Source organism: Microtus oregoni, unplaced genomic scaffold (genome assembly GCF_018167655.1).
Source record: "Microtus oregoni isolate MIOR12 unplaced genomic scaffold, Mior012 000013F_ref0000133, whole genome shotgun sequence".
Classification (NCBI taxonomy): Eukaryota; Metazoa; Chordata; class Mammalia; order Rodentia; family Cricetidae; genus Microtus; species Microtus oregoni.
In genome coordinates this window covers 644309-667387 of record NW_024543072.1, presented here as the reverse complement: position 1 = coordinate 667387, position 23079 = coordinate 644309, and the positions used below count along the sequence as shown (strand labels likewise).

General features: G+C 39.9%; 1 protein-coding gene across 2 annotated transcripts in view; it reads right to left on the bottom strand.

Moving 5' to 3' along the window:
- Positions 1-23079, bottom strand: part of LOC121455077 (cyclic AMP-dependent transcription factor ATF-6 alpha) — a 174269-nt gene that overhangs the window by 115130 nt on the left and 36060 nt on the right. For both annotated transcript variants that reach the window (XM_041662612.1, XM_041662613.1), the window contains exons 8-9: positions 9812-9997; positions 7820-7911 (exon numbers count right to left, since the gene is read on the bottom strand). In XM_041662612.1, the coding sequence (XP_041518546.1) occupies positions 7820-7911; positions 9812-9997 (278 nt within the window). The remainder of the gene's footprint in view (positions 1-7819; positions 7912-9811; positions 9998-23079) is intronic.

Sequence of the window (23079 nt, the reverse complement as noted above, 5' to 3'; positions counted from 1 at the left end):
AACTACTGAACCACACCTGGGTCAAGGAAGAAATTAAAAAAGAAATTAAAGTCTTCCTTGATTTTAATGAAAATAAAGAGACAACATACTCAAACCTATGGGACAAGATGAAAGCAGTGCTAAGAGGAAAGTTCATAGCACTAAGTGCCCACTTAAAGAAAACAGAGAAAGCATACATTGGGGACTTAACAGCATACCTCAAAGCCCTAGAAAAAAAAAGAAGCAGACACGCCCAGGAGGAGTAGAAGACTGGAAATAATCAAACTGAGGGGGAAATCAACAAAATAGAAACACAGAAAACAGTCCAAAGAATCAATGAAACAAAAAGTTGGTTCTTGGAGAAAATCAACAAGATCGACAAGCCCCTATCCAAACTAATTAAACGACAGAGAGAGAACACGCAAATAAATAAGATCAGAAATGAAAAGGGGGACATAACCACAGACACAGAGGAAATTCAGAGAATCATTAGATCTTACTACAAAAGCCTTTATGCCACAAAACTGGAAAATGCAAAAGAAATGGACATTTTTTTAGATAAGTACCATATACCAAAGCTAAACCAAGACCAGGTGAACGATCTAAATAGACCTGTTAGTCGCGAAGAATTAGAAACTGTTATCAAAAATCTCCCTTCCAAAAAAAGCCCAGGACCAGATGGTTTCAATGCAGAATTCTACCAGAATTTCCAAGAAGAGCTAATACCTATACTCCTAAATGTATTTCACAATATAGAAACAGAAGAGTCACTGCCAAATTCCTTTTATGAAGCTACAGTTACCCTGATACCAAAACCACACAAAGACCCAACCAAGAAAGAGAATTACAGGCCTATCTCACTCATGAACATCGATGCAAAAATTCTCAATAAAATACTGGCAAACCTAATCCAAGAACACATTAGAAAAATTATCCATTATGATCAAGTAGGCTTCATGCCAGAGATGCAGGGCTGGTTCAACATATGCAAATTTATCAATGTAATCCACCATATAAATAAACTGAAAGAAAAAAACCATATGATCATTTCATTAGATGCTGAAAAAGCATTCGACAAAATTCAACACCCCTTTATGATAAAGGTCTTGGAGAGATTAGGGATACAAGGGTCATACCTAAATACAATAAAAGCTATTTACAGCAAGCCGACAGCTAACATTAAATTAAACGGAGAAAAACTCAAAGCCATCCCACTAAAATCAGGAACATGACAAGGATGTCCACTCTCTCCATACCTCTTCAATATAGTGCTTGAAGTTCTAGCAATAGCAATAAGACAACATAAAGGGATCAAGGGGATTCGTATTGGAAAGGAAGAAGTTAAGCTTTCCTTATTTGCAGATGATATGATAGTATACATAAGCGACTCTAAAAACTCTACCAAAGAACTCCTACAGCTGATAAACACCTTTAGTGATGTGGCAGGATACAAGATCAACTCCAAAAAATCAGTTGCCTTCCTATACATTAAGGATAAGGAAGCTGAGAGGGAAATCAGAGAAGCATCACCTTTCACGATAGCCACAAATAGCATAAAATATCTTGGGGTAACTCTGACCAAGGAAGTGAAAGATCTATTTGACAAGAACTTTAAATCTTTGAAGAAAGAAATTGAAGAGGACACCAGAAAATGGAAGGATCTCCCTTGCTTTTGGATTGGGAGGATCAACATAGTAAAAATGGCAATTCTACCAAAAGCAATCTATAGATTCAATGCAATCCCCATCAAAATCCCATCAAAATTCTTCACAGATCTGGAGAAGACAATAATCAACTTTATATGGAAAAACAAAAAACCCAGGATAGCCAAAACAATCTTATACAATAAAGGATTGTCTGGAGGCATTACCATCCCTGACTTCAAACTCTATTACAGAGCTACAATATTGAAAACAGCTTGGTATTGGCATAAAAACAGAGAAGTCGACCAATGGAATCGAATAGAAGATCCTGACTTCAACCCACAAACCTATGAACACCTGATTTCGATAAAGGAGCTAAAAGTATACAATGGAAAAAAGAGAGCATCTTCAACAAATTGTGCTGATAAAACTGGATGTCAATCTGTAGAAAAATGAAAATAGATCCATATCTATCACCTTGCACAAAACTCAAGTCCAAATAGATTAAAGACCTCAATATCAGTCTGAACACACTGAACCTGATAGAAGAGAATGTGGGAAGTACCCTACAACACATGGGCACAGGAGACCACTTCCTACGTATAACCCCAGCAACACAGACATTAAGGGCCTCATTGAATAAATGGGACCTACTAAAACTGAGAAGCTTCTGTAAAGCAAAGGACACTGTCACTAAGACAAAAAGGCAACCCACTGACTGGGAGAAGATCTTCACCAACCCTGCAACTGACAAAGGTCTGATCTCCAAAATATATAAAGAACTCAAGAAACTAGACCGTAAAAGGCTAATCAACCCAATTATAAAATGGGGCACTGAGCTGAACAGAGAATTATCAACAGAAGAAGTTCAAATGGCCAAAAGACACTTAAGGTCATGCTCAACTTCCTTAGCGATCAGGGAAATGCAAATCAAGACAACTTTAAGATACCATCTTACACCTGTCAGAATTGCTAAAATAAAAAACACCAATGATAGCCTTTGCTGGAGAGGATGTGGAGAAAGGAGTACACTCATCCATTGCTGGTGGGAATGCAAACTTGTGCAACCACTCTGGAAAGCAGTGTGGCGGTTTCTCAGGAAATTCGGGATCAACCTACCCCTGGACCCAGCAATACCACTCTTGGGAATATACCCAAAAAAGGCCCTATCATACAACAAAAGTATATGCTCAACTATGTTCATAGCAGCATTGTTTGTAATAGCCAGAACCTGGAAACAACCTAGATGCCCTTCAATGGAAGAATGGATGAAGAAAGTATGGAATATATACATATTAGAGTATTACTCAGCAGTAAAAAACAAGGATTTCTTGAATTTTGCATACAAATGGATAGAAATAGAAAACACTATCCTGAGTGAGGTAAGCCAGACCCAAAAAGAGGAACATGGGATGTACTCACCCATATTTGGTTTCTAGCCATAAATAAAGGACATTGAGCCTATAATTCGCAATCCTAGAGAAGCTAAATAAGAAGGTGAACCCAAAGAAAAACATATAGGCACCCTCCTGAATATTAACCTTCATCAGGCGATGAAAGGAGACAGAGACCCACATTGGAGCACCGGACTGAAATCTCAAGGTCCAAATCAGGAGCAGAAGGAGAGAGAGCACGAGCAAGGAACTCAGGACAGCAAGGGGTACACCCACACACTGAGACAATGGGGATGTTCTATTGGGAACTCACCAAGGCCAGCTGGCCTGGGTCTGAAAAAGCATGGGATAAAACCGGACTTGCTGAACATAGTGGACAATGAGGACTACTGAGAACTCAAGAACAATGGCAATGGGTTTTTGATCCTACTGCACGTACTGGCTTTGTGGGAGCCTAGGAAGTTGGGATGCTCACCTTACTAGACGTGGATGGAGGTGAGTGGTCCTTGGACTTCCCACAGGTCAGGGAACCCTGATTGCTCTTCGGGCTGATGAGGGAGGGGGACTTGATCGGGGGAGGGGGAGGGAAATGGGAGGCGGTGGCGGGGAGGAGGCAGAAATCTTTAATAAATAAATAAATTTAAAAAAATAAATTAAAAAAGAAAAGTTGAAAAAAAATGCTTCCTCTACCCCCATTCTTTCTTCTTACAGCATAATCTAACCTTCACTTGTTCACTGAATGCTATGCACAAAGCCTCCCAGGATTGAGTCTTTGCTTTGGTTTATTCAGGAATATGAATGTGATTTTATGAGAAGAAATTAAATATTTAGTGTCTTACTTGGTTTCTGGCACAGAAATCATAAAACTCTTGGGATTTCCTGAGTGATGGGAAAATACCTTTATAAAAAAAAACAAAACAAAACAAACACCCCTTCCAGCCATAGCTGAGCCTATAGAAATGACGTAAATCATGAAGGAAGAAAAGCCAATTGCCAGGAATCCTCACCATTGACTAGTGAGTGGAATTTTCAGTCTTATCCCCTACCTCCAAGGATAGGAAAGAGGCTGAAATTGAGTTAAATCACCAAAAATAGTTTAATCATCGCCTCCACAAACTCTAACCAGTATGTCTGGAGAATTTCCAGGCTGGCAAGCACAAGAAGATCCTGGGGGAGAATCAACCTGCAGATGGCATGCCAGTTTCTCATGCCTCCGCTATAGCTTAGCTTACGCATCTCTTCTATTTGGGTTACCTTATGAAATTCATGGGAATTGTTTTTACATGAACCAATAATAGCAAGAAAAATGTTTCACTGAGCTTTGTAAGTCACTCTGACAATTATTAGAGAATGCACAATTGATAGCTAGTGTGCATAGGTCACAACCCAAGACTGTGGCTGACATTAGCTTATGTTCAACCTAACCGATGAACATGTACTGCATGCATACAGACTCACAAGATGTGAGGGGCTGAAAGCACACACACTTTCCCAGGAACTGAACGTGGATGAATGTCTGTGCTCTGGGATGAACACTGTATTATTTCTACAAAACAAAAGCAGTGAATTAGACAGGAGTTGAGACCTTAACATAAGAAAAATGTAAAGTAACATAAGGAAAAGTAAGACTTTAGCAAGTGGAAGAAAATGCCTATGATAAACTGTGTAACTGGTGGAAAATGGCTGGACAAACACTGTCAAGAATGTCAGTGGGGATAGTGTCTCAGAATCATAGCTAAACCATGGAGGGGTTGGGGGAGGGTCTGTGGAGGGAGAGGGAGGGGACTGAGAGGAAGAGAGGGAGTAGGAATTTGGATTGGTATTTTTTTAAGTAATAAAAAAAAATCTAATAAAGAAAAAGAGATAAAATTCTTTCAAGGAGCCGGACATGGTAATGCACACCTTTAACCCCACCACTCAGGAGACAGACGCAGGTGGATCTCTGAGTTCGGGGCCAGTGTGGTCTACAGACTGAGTTCCAGAACAGCCAGAGCTAACATAGAACCCTGTCTCAAAAAACAAAAACACAAAGCAAAACAACCATCCTCAAGACCCAGCAATACCACTTTTGGGAATATAGCCAAAGGATGCTCAATCGTGCCACAAGGACATGTGCTCAACTATGTTCATAGCAGCTTTGTTTGTCATAGCCAGGACCTGGAAACAACCTAAATGCCCGTCGACCGAAGAATGGATAAGGAAAATGTGGTAAATTTACACAATGGAGTACTACACAGCAGAAAAAAATAATGACATCTTGAAATTTGCAGGTAAATGGGTGGAGCTAGAAAAGATCATATTAAGTGAGATAACCCAGACCCAGAAAAACAACTATCATATGTACTCACTCATAAGTGGTTTTTAAACATAAAGCAAAGAAAACCAGCCTACAAATCACAATCCCAGAGAACCTAGACAACAATGAGGACCCTAAGAGAGACATATGTGGATCTAATCTACATAGGAAGTAGAAAAAGATAAGATCTCCTGAGTAAATTGGGAGCATGGGGACCATGAGAGAGGGTTGAAGGAGAGGGTAGAGGAAGGAAGGAGAGCAGAGAAAAACGTATAGCTCAATAAAATCAATAAAAAAAATAAAGAAAAGAGAAAAAAACACAAAGCAAAACGAAACATAATTCTTGCAGGGAAAGAAGGAAAGTTAAGCTAAAAAAAATCACAGAGCTCGGGAGGAAAGGGAGATGATTAGAAAACTAAAAGAAAGAAGAGATGACAGTAGAGTAAGCACAGCCAGAGAGAAAGATGTCCAAAGCATCCTCGGGGCGGGGGATGAGGGGCAGCACTTGAGCTGATACTTAACAAAAAAGTCTCTGAAGCACTGAAGGCCTTGGGAATCACACACAGGAAGACCTGACACTGCACCCACTTAGTGTATCTCAGGCTGGCCAAGGAAGCCAGCGTGACAGGAGTAAATAAAAACAGCTTTCTTCCCCAGAAGGTGAACACAATAAATAAAGAAAAACACTCCTAATATGCAGAATTAGAAAATACACAATGGAATGAACACTTCTTCCACCTGCCAGTAGGAGAGTAAATTGGTGCATTCTTTATGACACAGGATGATTTGATATACACAGACTTGCAGACATGTACACCTATAAACAACTGGAAATGCTGGGAATGCCCATTCACAAATTAAATATAGCACACGCTCTAAAGGGGCAGTCTAAGAAGTCCGAGGTACCCTAGGAAGACGCTCTGAATTCTGCAGCCTCAGCAAGCTTACCTCACACAAGAATATGATTTTTGTTCATCAATTTCAAACCTAGTACTAAATCACAACACACTACATACAGAGAGACATGCAATCCTAGTGGTTTCTCATCAGTCAGATACCAATATTTGCATGAAAATATTTGCATGAAACAATGTTACTTTCTCTTCCATGTCACTAACATTTGAAGATTTGTATATGTAATTATGTTAACATGTAATGATTTATGATTAAGTGGACAAATATTCAAAATCTGTTTTATTTAGTCTATAACTCAATAAATATCAATGAATGTAAGTTTTTTGGTACTCTTAGTAATTTTTAACTTTAATAGTATAAACTGATTCCTGAGTTAAAAAATTTCTGAGATATGTCAAATAGTATATATCTATATTTCAAAAAATGGTGATGTTAATAGACAATAATGTGCTAACATAATTAAAAATAAGAAAGCACTTTGAATAACATGTACCTTTTTTGTAAACATAATTTATTAAATTATATATGTATAAACACAAAGACAAAAACCAAGTATATATACAAACTGAACTTTTCACTTTTTAAAAACATGTCCTATGATTTATAAGCATGCTTTTAACATGGTGTTTATTCTGCTTGACATGTTTTTCCCATACTTCTTACATGGTAAACCAGTATCAGAATTCAAGGTTTGGATTACTCCTTAAGTATTTCCTTATCACTCTATCATTCAACAGAAAAAATGTTCTGCTCATCTATGCTACGCCATGAATTGTCAGGTTAAGGAATTCATATTCCCAGCCATAGTCTACCAGCCTCTGCTGCCTACATGGCACTACCACACCCATGCCCAGACACAGTCTACCAGCATCTGCTGCGCACACGGCACTACCACACCCATGCCCAGGCATGGTCTACCGGCATCTGCTGCGCACACGGCACTACCACACCCATGCCCAGACACAGTCTACCAGCATCTGCTGCGCACACGGCACTACCACACCCATGCCCAGACACAGTCTACCAGCATCTGCTGCGCACACGGCACTACCACACCCATGCCCAGGCATGGTCTACCGGCATCTGCTGCGCACACGGCACTACCACACCCATGCCCAGGCATGGTCTACCGGCATCTGCTGCGCACACGGCACTACCACACCCATGCCCAGGCATGGTCTACCGGCATCTGCTGCGCACACGGCACTACCACACCCATGCCCAGGCATGGTCTACCGGCATCTGCTGCGCACACGGCACTACCACACCCATGCCCAGGCATGGTCTACCGGCATCTGCTGCGCACACGGCACTACCACACCCATGCCCAGGCATGGTCTACCGGCATCTGCTGCGCACACGGCACTACCACACTCATCATGCCAAACTATCCCTTACCACGGCTCTCTTCCCAGCTCCATCCTGGTCTGTCAAGGCATTTGTCTCCTGTCAAATTGTTCTTTACACATTTTGAGTGCTGATTTTTATTCAAAACAAAGGAGTTTTCTTCTCGCTTATGAGTAAATCTAAATAGTAACAAATAACTAGCATTTAAACTTCAGTACTCACATCCAAAACTCTTGTATACTCACCTCATGGGGCCATAGTTCAGCACTATAAATGCCAATACAATCATCACACAGACAGCTCTTCGCTTTGGACTCGGGACTTTAAGCCTCTGGTTCTAAGAGATATAAATTGGATGAAACTATAAGTCAACATTACAAACAGCAATAATTAAGAGTCCTCCTTTTTACAGGTGTATGAATACTTTTTCTCATAAAAAATAGTGAAAATAAAAATAAAAGACCTCAAAGGTAAAGAAATGGTAGTTTGCAGAAGACTAGAGTCTTCCACATTCTCTTTCCCAACAAAGGAAAGAATTTAAAGAACAAAAATGGCACAACTTTTAGCTTTGTATTTCTGTTGATCCTGAGAATTCTGAGGCTTCTGTCACTTGTCTCCCTTCACCAAGGCACTAGAGCTCACACTCAGGGGCAAGACAGCGAGGACAGAGTGAGAATCAGCACTCAACAGGCATCCAGTGGTTCAGGACTACAATGCTGTGTTTCACACAAAGCAGGAATAAACGTCTCTGAGACCATCATGGCAAGAGAAAGTAAAGGAACATGATAGGGATCAAGTGGACAAAGATTCAAAACACATTTTATTTTGTATTATTTCCTTTTTTAAAGGGGAAAATAAAAAGAGTTAAAATGAAGTTACCCTACAATGAGGCAACAAGGCCCACAGACGAACAAAAATCCCAGAGCCAGGAATGGGTTACTTTTGGAGTTATTGACCAGTGAAATCCTATAGACTGTGCGCACCCAGGACAAACCTTACACCCTTGCAGGGGAGGGAAGCTGGTACGAAGCCCTCCTCTCAGCTGAGGGGCTGACAGCACTTGTTAGCTGCTGTGGGAGGGGGAGTCAGTGTTTTGTAAGAAGGTAGCCCTGGTACTTTTGTCACGCTCCACACACATACCCAAGTACATCTAGGCAGCACAAATTGGTCCATCTCCGTTTTAAAAAAGAGGACACAAAGCTGGATGGGGAGGACAGGTGGGATCTGGGAAGAGTTAGAGATAGGAGGGCTGGTATGACCAGAGCACATAGTGTGAAATTCTCAAAGAATTAGTAAAGATAGGAAACAAGGGAAAGACCAGTTCTGTGTGGATTTCCATATCTATAATCCCTATACAAATTGAAATTCAACCCAGGGAACATGTAAGTCCCAGATCAGTTAGGGATATATAGTAAAACCTTGCCTCAAAAATAACAAAAAAATAAATAAATTTAAAAAAATTGAAAGAATAATAATAAAAAGAATGAGCTGGCAGGATTGTTCAGGAACCTCAATGTGATTCACCTGTTCCAAAAAGATAAAAAGCTGGCGTTGTGGCTCACATCTTTAATTCCAGCACTTAGGAAGCAGGGGCAAATAAATCTCAGTGAGTTCAAGGCCGGCCTGGTCTACATAGTGAGTTTCAGGACAGCCAGGGCCTATATAGTGAGTCTAAAAAAACTAAGAAGAAAAAATGAGGCCTTGTCTAAAAATACGAAGAAGAAAAAAAGAACGAAAAATTACTAAAGCAATTATTTGGAAGAAGCCCAAGAAAAGTAGATAGTGTTTGTATGGAGATGAAGAGGGACAATTCAAAAGGTCACCTTTCACTGAGTTTTGGTGTAGAAGGCTTGCTCAGCATGCTGGGGGCTCTGGACTCAATTCTCAGGCCCCAGGAGAAAAATATCTTTAAAAGGTCATTGTTGTAATTTTTTTCCTACCATAAATGTTTTGTGCTTATTGCACCCCCATTTTCTTAGCACTACTATTTTATAATATTTAAAAAGTAACTATCAATTTACTTATCAAAAATAAAAAGAAAGTCAAGCCAGAAGAGGTGGCTCTCGCTTTTAATCCCAGCACTTGGGAGGCAGAGGCAGGTGCAAGGCCTGTCTGGTCTACAAAGTGAGTTTAGGTAGACCCAGAGTTGTTACACAGAGAAACCCTGTCTCGCAAAACCAAAAGAAGAAAGAAGGTCAGTTTGCCCCGCCTCAGCCAGCTGCATCACGAGCACCCACCTCTGACACCACCTCGTCCAGCTGTCGCTTCAGGGACCCGTTCTCCTTCTTCAGCTGCTCGTTCTCTGAAAGGGCAGCCTTCAACCTGGCCTCCAGTCCTAGCATATACTCCTTCTTCTTCTTGCGTGACTGACAAGCAGACTCACGGTTTTTTATCATCCGCTGCTGTCTCCTTAGCACAGCAATCTAGGAAAAGTTACAAGTTACACTGAATCATTGTACTGGTTTTGGGACAACATCAAATTATCAAAACCTACTAATTTTTCAAATTATTTCTAAACAACTTTGGTCAAAATATACATTAGTAGTTATCTAAAACACGTTTAAAATATACTGCTCAAATTAAGTAAGCTCAGGTCAAATGAGTAAAAAGGCTTTCTCAAACCTAGTCACAGTGCCGAGCATCTAGCTTGCCGTTTAGAAAGGCCCCAGAAAGTGCCTCAAAGGAGCTGTGTGAGGTAGCGCACACTGAAAATCCCAGGATTCCAGGCAGGAGGACTCCTGCAACTTTGAGGCAAGTCTGGCCCTATTTCTAAAAAGATAAGGAAAAACATCTGGACCAGTGAGATGGCTTAGTGTGTAAAGCACTGGCTGCACAAGCCTGAGTGCTGAGTCTGATCCCCATCCTTGTGAGGGTGGGAGGAGAGAACCAACTCTACAGAGCTGTCTCTGACCTCCACAATGACTGCCATAGGACACACACACACACATCCCAGGGAGCACTGACCCACTCACTTGCACACACACATACAATAATAGTAAAGTAAAATTTCTAATTATTTGAAGTGTCTTTAATACATGTATATGCAATTTTCTCTCAGTTTTATTCATGAAGAGCTGGGTTTAGAATACCAGATACCAAAGCCTGCAAATGCTCACCTCCCAAAATGCCTTAATATTGCATACAGTCTAGTTACACCTGCCTCATACTCTTAAACCAGCGGTTTTCAACCTGTGGGTCACAGCCCCTTTGGCAAATCTTTATCGCCAAAAGAAAAATATTGACATTATGATTCACTTAGAGTTATGAAGTACCCACAAAAATGATTTTAAGGTTGGGGTCACCATAACACGAGGAACTGTGTTAACGTGCTGCAGCATTAGGAAGGTTGAGAACCACTCACAACCATTGCTGGGCTACTTAATCTAATACCATGGGCACAGTTGTTATGCTGTAACAAAGTTCTAGACATTTATAGTGTGGGTGCAACTTTCTTTTTCTATTTTGTATCTCAGAATGTTGAATCCATACATTCAAATTCAATGTATATGAAGGGCCAAATATCTATGCTGATTTAATCACCATTGCTGGTCTTAAATTAATTGACTAAGTTCGCAAACCCTAGATCCAATTACTCAGAAGACTACTTCTCATGTAGAGTTGGTATCAGTACTTTTCCTCAGTAATACATATCTTTTAAAATACACAAGAAGCTAGGCTTGGAGAGACACAGCTGCAATCCCTGCATTCTGGACTACAAACAGAAGGACTGCTACTTCAAAGTCAGTCTGGCCCATATGAGAGACTGTCCCAAACCAAAAACACAAATAAGAACAATAACAGCAAACCTATGAAGATACTATTATTTTTTTATTCTGTATAATTTATTGCCTCTTCCAATCTTTCACTCACCAAAAGTGTATTGAGTAGATGTTAATGACCAAGTTTATTTCAATGCAAATATTCTATTATTTCTCTCTAGTTCTGATGTCAACTCTCCTAAACAGGCATTCATGAATACATCCACCGACTACTGCAACAGACTCCTAGCCATGTGGATTATCTTCTAGCCCATCCTGCCTGCCAATTGTAAACTCCTCAAAATATTTTTGCCTTATTTGGCACTCTGCTGCAAGAACCAGTTAGTGAGTTGTTAACTCTCCTAATTACCCATTTTCACTTTCACCTCCTTCACTGAGAGCACTCACTACCTAACCACGCCTTCTCCTTAACTCCAGTCTCTACTCCATAATCTCCACAATATTTTTCCATTTTTATCCATACTGTTTATTCCCCCTTAATGCCATCTCCTCCACTAAGCTATTTCTAAAGTCCTTACCTCTTCAATTATTCTCATCTAATTTTTTGTCTCTGAATATTTTGTAGTCTTATAATTTGGAAGACACAGCAAAATATTCCATGATTTCAGTTGTTTCAACAATGCTAACTATCTTTCTTTCACTTATATTTTAGATCTTGGAAACTAAAGTCATATCTAATACTATTTTTTGTTTAATAACCAAAAATATCTACCATTATCATACTTAATTTTTTGTTACATTTTTTAAAAAAAAATACAATCTACTGTTACATAATTAGCCTAATTTTGTTTGGATAGCTGGTAAGAAAGTAATCTCAAAAAAAAAAAAGACCCTCCGAAGAACATTAACTTCATTAGGTTATATACACAGCTGGATGAGTTACTGGTGTCTATGTGTTTCCCAACGGACTTCCTAAAGCGTCCTACTACGGGTGCATCACAACTCATCAGGTGTGTAGAGAGCCACACCTGATGGCAATGTAGAGAGCTGCGTGGAGCCACCTGATGGTACTGGCTCCCGCCCTCCGCGATCCTGAAAGCGAGTGCTCTCTGTGATAACGCAATGATTATCAGCTGCTTGCATATGCGTGGACCTATGGGCAATGCCCACCTGGCAATCCAGGATTGGCAGCCCATGCCTACTTAAGGGCTGGGAGAGGTTTGCCCGGAGAGGGAGGGAGAGAGGAAGGAGTGTGAGAGAGGGAGAGGGAGAGGGAGAGGGAGAGGGAGAGGGAGAGGGAGAGGGAGAGGGAGAGAGAGAGAGAGAGAGAGAGAGAGAGAGAGAGAAAGTGAATAAAGTCCTGGAATAAACTGCAGTGAGAAGAGCTCCGGTGGTTGCGTCATCCTTGCTGGTCGAGGTAGAGCCGTGACACAGCTCCATCAGTAAATGCAATCACAGTTTCAGACGAGTTCCTTTTAAGAAAACTGTCTTGGTTAGGGTTTCTACTGCTATGATAAACACCATGACCAAAATCCACTTGAAGAGGACAGGATTTATTTCATATTACAGTTTGTGGTCCAGCATCCAGGGAACTCAGGGAAGAACTCAAGGTAGGCTCAAAGAGACTGAAGCGGCTACATGTCACAGAGACTACATGGGTCTGTGCTGGGTCCTCTGCATATATGCTATGGTTGTGTAACTTGGTGTTCCTGTGGGACTTCTAACAGTGCGAGCTGGCGCTATCTCTGACTCTTTTGCCAGCTTTTGGGACCCTTTTCCTCCTACTGAGTTGCCTTGCCCAGCCTTGATATGAGGGTTACTGCCTGGTCTCATTGTATCTTGTTTGATTGATGTCCCTAGGAGACCTGCTCTTTTCTGGTGGGGAGAAGCAGAGAAAGAGGATCTGTGAGGGAGGGGGTGATGGGAGGGGCAGAGGAAAGGGAAGCTGTGGTTGGAATGTATTGTACAAGAGAATAATAAATAAATTTTTAAAATTTTTATAAGCATACATTTATCTTGAAAATTATTGTATAAAGGAATAAATAATTAAGAGTTTGACAAAAAAAACTTGGGGGTTAAAAAAAGAACTCAAGGCAGGAATCTAGAGTCAGGAACTGATGAAGAGACCATAGAATTTTCTCAGCCTGCTTTTTTATAGCACCCAGAACTACCAGCCCAGGGTTGGTACCACCCACATCAATCACTAAGGGGGCATTTTCTCAATTGAGGTTCCCTCTTCCAAAATAAACCTATCTTGTGTCAAGTGGACATAAAAACTAGCCAGCACACTGTAATAGCAAACTTATAGCTTCCCAAATACTGTATTTCCTAGCAACAGTGGTCAACTATAACTAAATGATCTCCCAGCATCAAATACTGTCGATCATCTTTAGTCAGGACACACAAAGAAACACATTCCATGAGTTGTCAAAATGGATGCTTTTTTTTTTTCACTTTTAACTGAAACTCCACAAAGAAGGCTGATCTTACATACCGGCCATCGCAATAGTTCCCAATTCTATATATCTCTAGAACTGGTTTTGTTTCCCATAACTGCTTATATTATGACGACTATCAAAGTAATACCAAATACACACAGATAGACAGAGGAAGGGAAGGAAGAAGGGGAAGAGGAGGAGGGAGCAAATCCATGACAAATTGATTACTCAATTTCAAAACACTCTCAGGACAATGCCACTTTGTCTGGTGAACATCGGTTTTAGGCAGCTTCATTTTTCCTGGGAAAGCCAATGTCCATAATTAATACTTAGTACTAGGTGCTGAAGTACATGGAACACTGAGCAAACACATAAAAGAGAAGGTTCCCAGATGGAAGAATTTATACTAAAAGTTAGATAAAAGGCAACTTTAAAGGCTAATTAATCTATGGAATTTAGGGAGGCTTACAGATGGTACACCATTTAATAAATTTTAAACAAGGATTAGACATTTCTATAAACAGAAAAAGCACCTGCACATTATACACAGCATGAAGATTTCAAAGGCTGTCAACCCACATGCCTCAGTCTAAGAAAAAATGAAAACCACCTGTGGCCAAATAGTCTGTTTTTCTCATAGAAAAAGACCCATTGTAACAGTTCTGAAAATATTCAGCCTTACCAATAAAAGCAGAGTAAGAACTGTATAAATAAATGAAATGCGCTGGAGTCGAAGAGTACAGGGCCGCTACTCTATCTCAGCAAGTGTCTGCAGCTACTGAATACACAATATTAAATTATGCCTCTTAGACCAAAAAGAGCATAAAAATAATTTTTAGACTAAGCATACACACACCCTGGTGCTCTTGAGGGAGAGTATTTGCTTTCATTTTGTTTATATTCTGTCAGGTACACTGACTTTTTTGCACATATGATGTATCAGAATCATTCCCAGACAGGAAGAATGGCAGCATAATATAATCCCTATTTGTTCAATTACTATGGATTTCCAGATTCCTTTAAGGAAACCATAATCAAGCCAAGCATTATAGCATACACCTGTAATCCCAGCGCTTGAGAAGCAGACAAGAATTGTTGTGAGTTCAGGGTCAGCCTGGTCTAGAGCAGGTTTCAAGCTAGTCAGGGTTACACAATAAGACTATGTCTCAAAAACAAAGTAAAATAAAAATAGTTACTAAATAAAATGTCTCATTTGAACCACTCTTAGAGAATAGACAAATCAAAGCATGAATAGAGGTCAGCTGACTTCAAACCTCTTGGAACTTATTTAGTAGCTCCACCAGGCTTTCATGGACCACAGGATCACAGCATGGACGATGTGCTGTTTGGCTACTCGAATTATGTGCTGTCTAGAAACAGAAACTTACGGATAGCTTTCTGTACAAACATGAAATTGAAGGACTGGCTCACTAGTTCACTGATGCTCCCCCATCAAGGCACATCAGATGGTTTAAAAGACCAAATGGGCCAACGGGTAGCCCGCTCCTGCTGCTGAGCATCCTGCCCTCAGAGGTCTCGCCCACCAAGCACCACGCCTTGGAAAAAGAATAAAGAATTGAAGGGAAACATCCACAGCTGCAAAGGATTCACCCATTAGTGCCACTGCACTATGAAGTGTGTTTTCCTTATAAAACAAACATTTATTTGCATATAAGAGACTTATGCAAAAGGAAAAATTTCACAAATGACTAAGTTCCTTTTGAAACTTGGATCAGTTTAAAAGGCAAAGCTTCAAAACTGCTCACATTTTGTTTTTAATATTAAAACCTTTACCAACTGATAAATACTTTATTTAAAACCCCTTGACAAACAAAATGATGTTTAGATCCTTAAGTCTAAGATTCTGCTAAAAAAAAAAAAATGAGCTGCAAACCCTATAAACTACGGCAGGATGAGAGTGGGGTACGTCTATGCTTACAAACACATCCAAACATCTCAGGCAAGCTCAGTCCAGAACAAGAACAGCACGCGGTCAGAGAACAACTCTGTTATTGGGGAATATTATTTTTAGGTGTGTGACTTTTGTTTATGCTGTATTTGTTTAACTCTGTGAAGCTGTGTTGCTGTGCCTGTCTAAAACACCTGATGGTCCTAATAAAACCATGAACAGCCAATAGCAAGGCAGGAGCAAAAATAGGCAGGGCTAGCAGGCAGAGCAGAAATAGAAGGAAACATCTAGAGGGAATGAAGGAGGAGCAATGAGAGAGCAAGGAGAGGAAGACATGAGGGGCCGGCCACCCAGCTACCCAGCAAGCCATGGATAAAGAAGTAAATAAAGGTATATGATGTGGGATTCCCCTCTGTATGCCATGATTACCATTAATGAATAAAGAAACTGCTTTGAACCTATAGCAGGGCAGAACTTAGGCGGGGGAAGCGAGGCTGAATGCTGGGAGAAAGAGGGCGGAGTCAAAGAGAAGCCATGGAGCTGCTGCTGGAGACAGACACACTGAAACTTTGATGAGAGGCCACAACCTCATGGTGATGCACAGATTAATGGAGATGGGTTAAATTAAGATGTTAGCAAATGAGAAGCTAGAGCTAATGGGCCAACCAGTGATTTAAATAATATAATTTCTGTGTGATTATTTTGGGTCTGAGCTGCCAGGTGGCTGGGAAACTAACGGCCTCCTTATAACAGGAATACACAAATAGAGAAAGATAAAAGTTCAGAGGCAAAAGGTAGTTAGGATAATTTAAGAAAAGCTGACCAAAAAAAAAAGTCAAGCTAAGGCTGGGTATTTATAACTAAGAATAAGCCTCCATGTGTAATTTATTTGGGAGCTGGGTGGTGGGCCCCCAAAAAAGTCAAGAGTAAAATATTCCACAGCACTCTGTGGAGTGGGTTCTCTTCTAACCTTCATGGGTTCCAGAATCAGATTTAGGACTCTGGTCACCAGGCTTGTGCAAGTGCTAAGCCCACTGAGCTAAGTCACTGAACAGACTGGCTTTTTGAATTAGACTGATGATCCCACAGCTCTGTAAATAAATGTGAAACTACTAGTGTACAGTTCAAAACAAAACGAGTAGAGCTCAGGGTAGAAGAGCACTTCACCAGCATGTACAGGGCTCTGGGTCCAATCTCTAATACAGAAGGGAAAAATCGTATTGTATATGCATTATCTCAATGGAGTTGTTTTTAAAAAAATAACGTATGAACTTGTTAATCAAACAAACACAACAAGAAACTACAAAGAATTATGTGAGGAAATCCTGGCACTCAGGAGATAGAGACAGGATTCAGGAATTCAAAGCCAACCTTGATTATATAGTAAATACTCAGTCAGCCTGGGCTACATGACATCTTACCTTAAAAAAAAAAAAAAGGGAAGAGAGAAATCATGCCAAGAAAATAGTGGCATACAGAGATTAGAATGTCATTTAGTAAACTCTATCAAAACTGAGACAGTACCTATCTTCTGTCCCTGCAATTCCAATTTCAGAAATTCCTCAGATATACTTGCACAGAGACAAAATAAAGTATGTACCAAGATATTCAAAGGAAGACTGTCCACAAAGAAAAGACTACAAAAAATGTAAATTATGGAACCTCTATGAAATAGACTCCCATCCAGCTTTTCTTAAAGTGCATTTATTTTTTTAAGATTTACTTATTTTTATTTCGCGTGTGGCTGTTTTGCTTCCGTGATTATTTATGCACTATGTGTATGCAGTACCCACAGAAGCCAGAAAATGGAATTGGATCCCCTGGAACTAGGGTTACAGGCAGCTATGAGCCACTGTGTTGGTAATTAGAGTCGAATCAAGATCTTCTGGGAGAACAGCCAGTGCTCTTAACCACTGAGCCATCTCCATCCCCTACCTTTCAGCTTTAAGTACTGGGAAAATCTCCAAGATATATTAAGTAAGAAAAGCGTGTGTGTGTGAGTGTGAGTGTGTGTGTGTGTGCATGTTTGTGTGTATGTATGTGTGCATGTGTGTGTGTGTGTATGTGTGTGTATAATGTACTATTTCTGTAGGAGAGATCAGCAGTAAAAGCTCTATGTATGTGCATATTAAAGAGCCACCTCAGGACAGATAGACACAAAACTAGGGAAGCTGATTTTGAGCAGAGGCGCTGATTGTCAAAGCACTGTGTCCCCACAGTAAACCCTAGGTAAGACTGTAGGAATCTGAGAAAAGAGGGGATAAGTATTCAACTATTTAGGATATAAGTCAGCATCCTTTTAAATGATTAATTATTAGCTTTATCAAGATGGCAAATAGAAAGATATAAAGAACACTAAATTTAGCCGAGCATGGTGGTGCACTCCTTTAACCCCAGCACTAGGGAAACAGAAGCAGGCAGACTTGTGAGTTCAAGGCCAAATTGGTCTACATAGCAAGTACCAGGCCAGCCAGGGACGCACAGTGAGACCCTGTCTCTAAAAGACAAGACCACTAAAGCTGACACAACACGAATCCATCACAATGCAGAACAGGGGGGTGGGGGCTGTTTGCTGACCTTCCCAAAGCCATTGCAAATATAAATTAGATTAATTTCCAAAATCCTTATTCAAGATAAATTTTTTAGAAGTACCAAAACTCCATCTAAGAAAAACTTTAACAAAGTATACTTTTCTTTGATTTGCAGTCACTGGTAGCAGCAAAGCCAAAACCTAGTCAGCACAAAGTGACTTTTTCCTTCTAAAATCTGGACAGTTTCTGAGAAGCACCAGATCTTTCCTACTGAAATTGTTCTGACAGATGCCTTGACTTTGCAGCCTAAAGAAATACCATGATCTCGGTGCTCGCTCTGTTAAAAGCATTTAGTTGCTAAAAATTGTGTCCTCATTCTTTCTCTTCTTCCACCTAAGACAGCTGTAGGATCAAAGGAGGTTCAACTCCCATTTAATTCTAAGAGAGGACCTGGGGTGTTTAGTGTCTAGAGTTTAGCTTTTTTTTTTTTCTGAAAAAGAACACAGGTAGAGCGCCTGTCACTTTACACTGCAATTAGATTATTATAGCATCGTATTCTTTTGAAAGACAGGCTGCTGGGGTCTCTCATGAGTTTTGTTCCTATACGTCTTCTTACTGCAGGCTAAGTATGCAAAGTTTTTAACCCACCTGGTGGGTGGGTATCAAGGCCATTTCTTGGGGTTAGGTTCCCAACAAGCAACTTTGAAAAAAGAGGTAGAGAGTCCCTCTGGAAAAGGAGGAATGTCCTGCTTGTTTTAAAAATGAAAGATTCCCCAAGTTCACATCTGTCCACTGAACGAAGAGGAACAGTGTGTGCAAACGTATCCACCAGGGGTCACATCACACCACCTCCATGTTCACAAACCAACACCTGAAATCTCTAACTTTTTAACACCATTTCCAGAAAAAAAGAAAAGCAAAATCCTATTTGGAATGCTGAGAGAATGCCCTTCTCAGCACTTCTAATGGCTGCAGGCATGTGGGAAGGAATCCTCCCCAACCTAGTACCCTTCTTTTTCATGATGGCTCTGTGGACCTGACCCAGGAAGCTCCAAAAGATAGTCCTCTTGGAAGGACTCTAGTCAAAGAAGATTGGAAAAGTGTGCAAGGTGATAAACGGTTCAATAGATATTATGGGATGGATGGGTAGGCAGAAAGAAATGGCCAGGGCCTCCTGGCAATAAAGTTAGTGCTTCTCATTCAATCTCCCCTTAGTTCTCTTCTAGCTCTGTACTAATTCGTCATCATTTCCTTTCCATTGTTTCAGCCAACGCATTTCATTAAGTCTTAGCTCTACCTTGGCCCACTACAGAATATATAGAATAATTTCACATTTTTCATGGTCCTTTATCCCAATAACTCAAATAATATAATTTTAAAATCTTAAACTAGGGTCATTACAATTCATAAACTGTTGAAATAGTGATGAGAAGAGACGGAAATAATAAGGGTAACACGAACTTAAACAGAAAGTTTTCAAGCTCATAACTTGACACCTGGCAGTGTTCAACCACCCTTCAAAGAAGAATAAGCATGCTCTCTATCAAGCCATCTTTATAATTACATGATTGCATTTATTAGCAGACTACAAAGAGAATGTCTACACTAAAATAAAATGTCTACTTTTTTCCATCAGGATCAGAGCCAAAACCAAATTGTACTTCCTAAAAGTGTAGGTAAGTTTTCCAAGAGTTAAACATAACCTATTTACCAGCAAAAAGCAAGAAGACTGAAATTACAATTTGAACCAGACAAACTGTTTCATAACGTAAGATGTGGCACTTACTGCTGTCTGCAGAATATGGCATGCTAGAAACACTACCTATGGCAGCAGGCCCTAGAGAGGAGGCCTGCCAAACAAAAGAATTCAAAACAGGTAGGGGAAAGTAGCCATGTCAGCATTACAAAGCCACAAAAAGATTGATACAATTTTTTTCTGAATTACAACCTCTTCACTATTTGGTCTAAAAGCACAAAAATTATATGAAAAATAAAATTGGAGGGGGGTACATTTTGAATCAAGACTGTATCTACATTAATTAAAATTTAATGAGACTTTTAAAAAACGTACATTACTAACACAGAGACTGTTCCAATGGGCCACAGTCTTCTCTATAGCTCCTGCTAGAAGAGGTTTACTTTGGGTTCCTTAGGTTGGTTGGCCAGCTGATAGGACAGACTAATGCTTTTCTACTTTATATAAATATGAAAAACTCAAAATGAAAAGTCTTGACTGAGTTCCTGTGTGGTGGTTTAGGTAAGAATGGCCCTCATAGGCTCATATATTTGAATGCTTTGTCACCAGTGAGTAGCACTATTTGAGAAGGATTAGGAGGTGTGGCCTTATGGTAATGGGCTTCTAGGTTTCAAAAGCCTGTGCTAGACCCAGTCCTCTCTGTCTCCTTTTGGATCAGGATGTAGCTCTCAGCTGCTTCTTCAGAACCACACCTGCATGTTACCAGGCTCCCCATCATGACGATAATGGACTAAACCTGTGAGACTGTAAACAAGCCCCCAATTAAATGCTTTCTCTTATCAGGGCTGCCGTGGTCGTGGTGTCTCTTCATGCAATATAAAGTGCCTAAGACATCCTGATATGCTAGCTCAGTGAAAATGGCACAAAAAACCTCAGTGCAGGCTGACTAGAAAGTCATTCTAAGAATCTTCAGGTTTCTTACATTCCACACAGGCTACATTAATGTTTCTTTTATAATTCTATCAGTTCTAAATTCTATAAAAGTTGACTAGCCCATAAATACTGCTAGCAATAAAAGATAACACTCATCAGTACAATACATTCTTATCTCAAACTTCCTCCAGTTCCTCAGTGTTAACTGAGACTCTGTCAGCAAGTTACTCAAAACTTCCCAGAGTACTCTGTGAAAGCCATGTTAACATATGTTCTTTCACATCAAACAACTCATAAAAGATGTCTGGCTAAGAGACCAGCATGTAATTAACTGAATATATGTGGAAAGTACAAATGAGTCAGTGAATCCATGATGACTGTCAACCTTCAGATGCCCAGTGACCACATACAGTCTAAACAATGGCCTCCAGCTTCTAAATACCATGGCTGTATGTAAAAGCTTAGGATTAGAAGAGGACTTTCCACCACTTACCTGCGCCTGTTACAAATAACCCACTGGAATAACTCAGAATAATTCTGTTGTCCACATGACATCCTACCTTTCCTAAAAGTTGGTTCCTATGTCTACATTCAGTCTCTGCTTTTAGTATACCCCTTGAGCAGCCAGTATCTTAAGTTTAAAAACAAAAACAAAAAACAAAACACTTACTGGCAAACACCAGCATTGTAGAGCTCTGCCCAAAAGCGGGCAGAGCCAGCTGCCGAAGCCACCACAAAGGTCCTAGCCATGCTACTGACCAGGTTTTTGCTCATGCAGACAAAAAAAAAAAAACAGAAATTTACAGTAAAGACAGTTCCAGATGAGAAAACCTCTAAACATGTTCCAATGTGTTTTGCAATGTGTACAGGCTTAAGAGAGAAAATGTATATGGATAGTATAGAAAGAAATAGTTTAAAAATAGTAAAGTCTTTAAAGACAAAGTTAAAGCAATATAAAAGGAAAGAGCCACGTAAGATGGGAAATACACAAGGAATCTGGATCCTGGTATGTTATTGCGTTGATTCTGAGTTTTTTGATTGCTGATAAGGAAATGACAGTTGCCAACAGACATGGGACTGAAAGGGGAATTGCTGAAATAAACCAGCCTAGATGTTTTAAGAATGACTTAACCTTAAAATAGAACTCAAAAAAAAAAATGCATTGCTTTGGAGAAGTGATTTTGCTTTTACTTCCACAGAAAACAAGAGGCTGTAGATTCCTTCAGGGTTGATATGGACCAGGTTTGATTAGGGAAGATCTCCTGAATCTTGACAGGTGATATATATTAGTAAGGTTACAGCTGGTCTTCACAGGAGTTGGCCATTATTTCAGTTTTCTCAGATATCCCTAAAGATGCCTTTGCCTATAGACAACAAGCAGCAGTCTGGAGAAGATGACACCCACATTCCCAAGAGATAGCATGGGTGGTTTTTGGTTACTTGGCCGGTTGTGGATGTTTGTTATCATTTAGGGAAATATAGGAATATAGAATAAAAAGACAACTATTAATCTCAGATATTTTGTCAAATGTAAAGCTATTTTTTATTTTTATTATGAATTTAAAGTTATTTTTGTTATACTGAATATATGTTTCTACTCTTGTTTGGGGTACTGTATTATGCAGCGCATTTAAATGCAATGTATAATTAAGAAATGAGATTAATAGTTAATCTATAATAATCAAACTTATAGTCACATTAGGTATGTTTTCCAGGTTAAACAGGTATATTTTAGACAGATGATTTTCAAACACTTCAAAGACCTAAAGAATATGGCATTTAAAATGTTTTGTTAATATAGGGTTTTTCATGGCAATGAGACACATTTACCCCTGACAGCACCAATTTACTTCAGAGAAGATGATGGGCATCAAAGAAACTCATTATGGAGTTTCATTGTGGCAGGGTTAGTCACTAGGCAAAGAAACTGCTCTTGCCTTTGACTGCTGACAGTATGCTGTACAGACTAGGCAAGTGGTAAACAGGAAAAGGCCTGTTGAACTTTGCCAAGACAATGCAAGACAGTCCTTTGAGATTCCTGCTTCACAGAAGTCTGCCAGATATTCTGCAGGACACAGAGGAAAGTGATTATGAATTTTGCCAATACAAGGTAAGACAGTCCTTCTAATTTCCTGCTTCAATGAAAAGTATACCAGATAAGACTATAGGCCAAAGATGAATGCCCCAACATTGCAGAGGAGCTTTGGGTGACTATCCAGGCAGCCAGATGTCTCTGTTTTTAGGTAAAATTACATCCTTCTGGGGTCTTTGATGGAGTT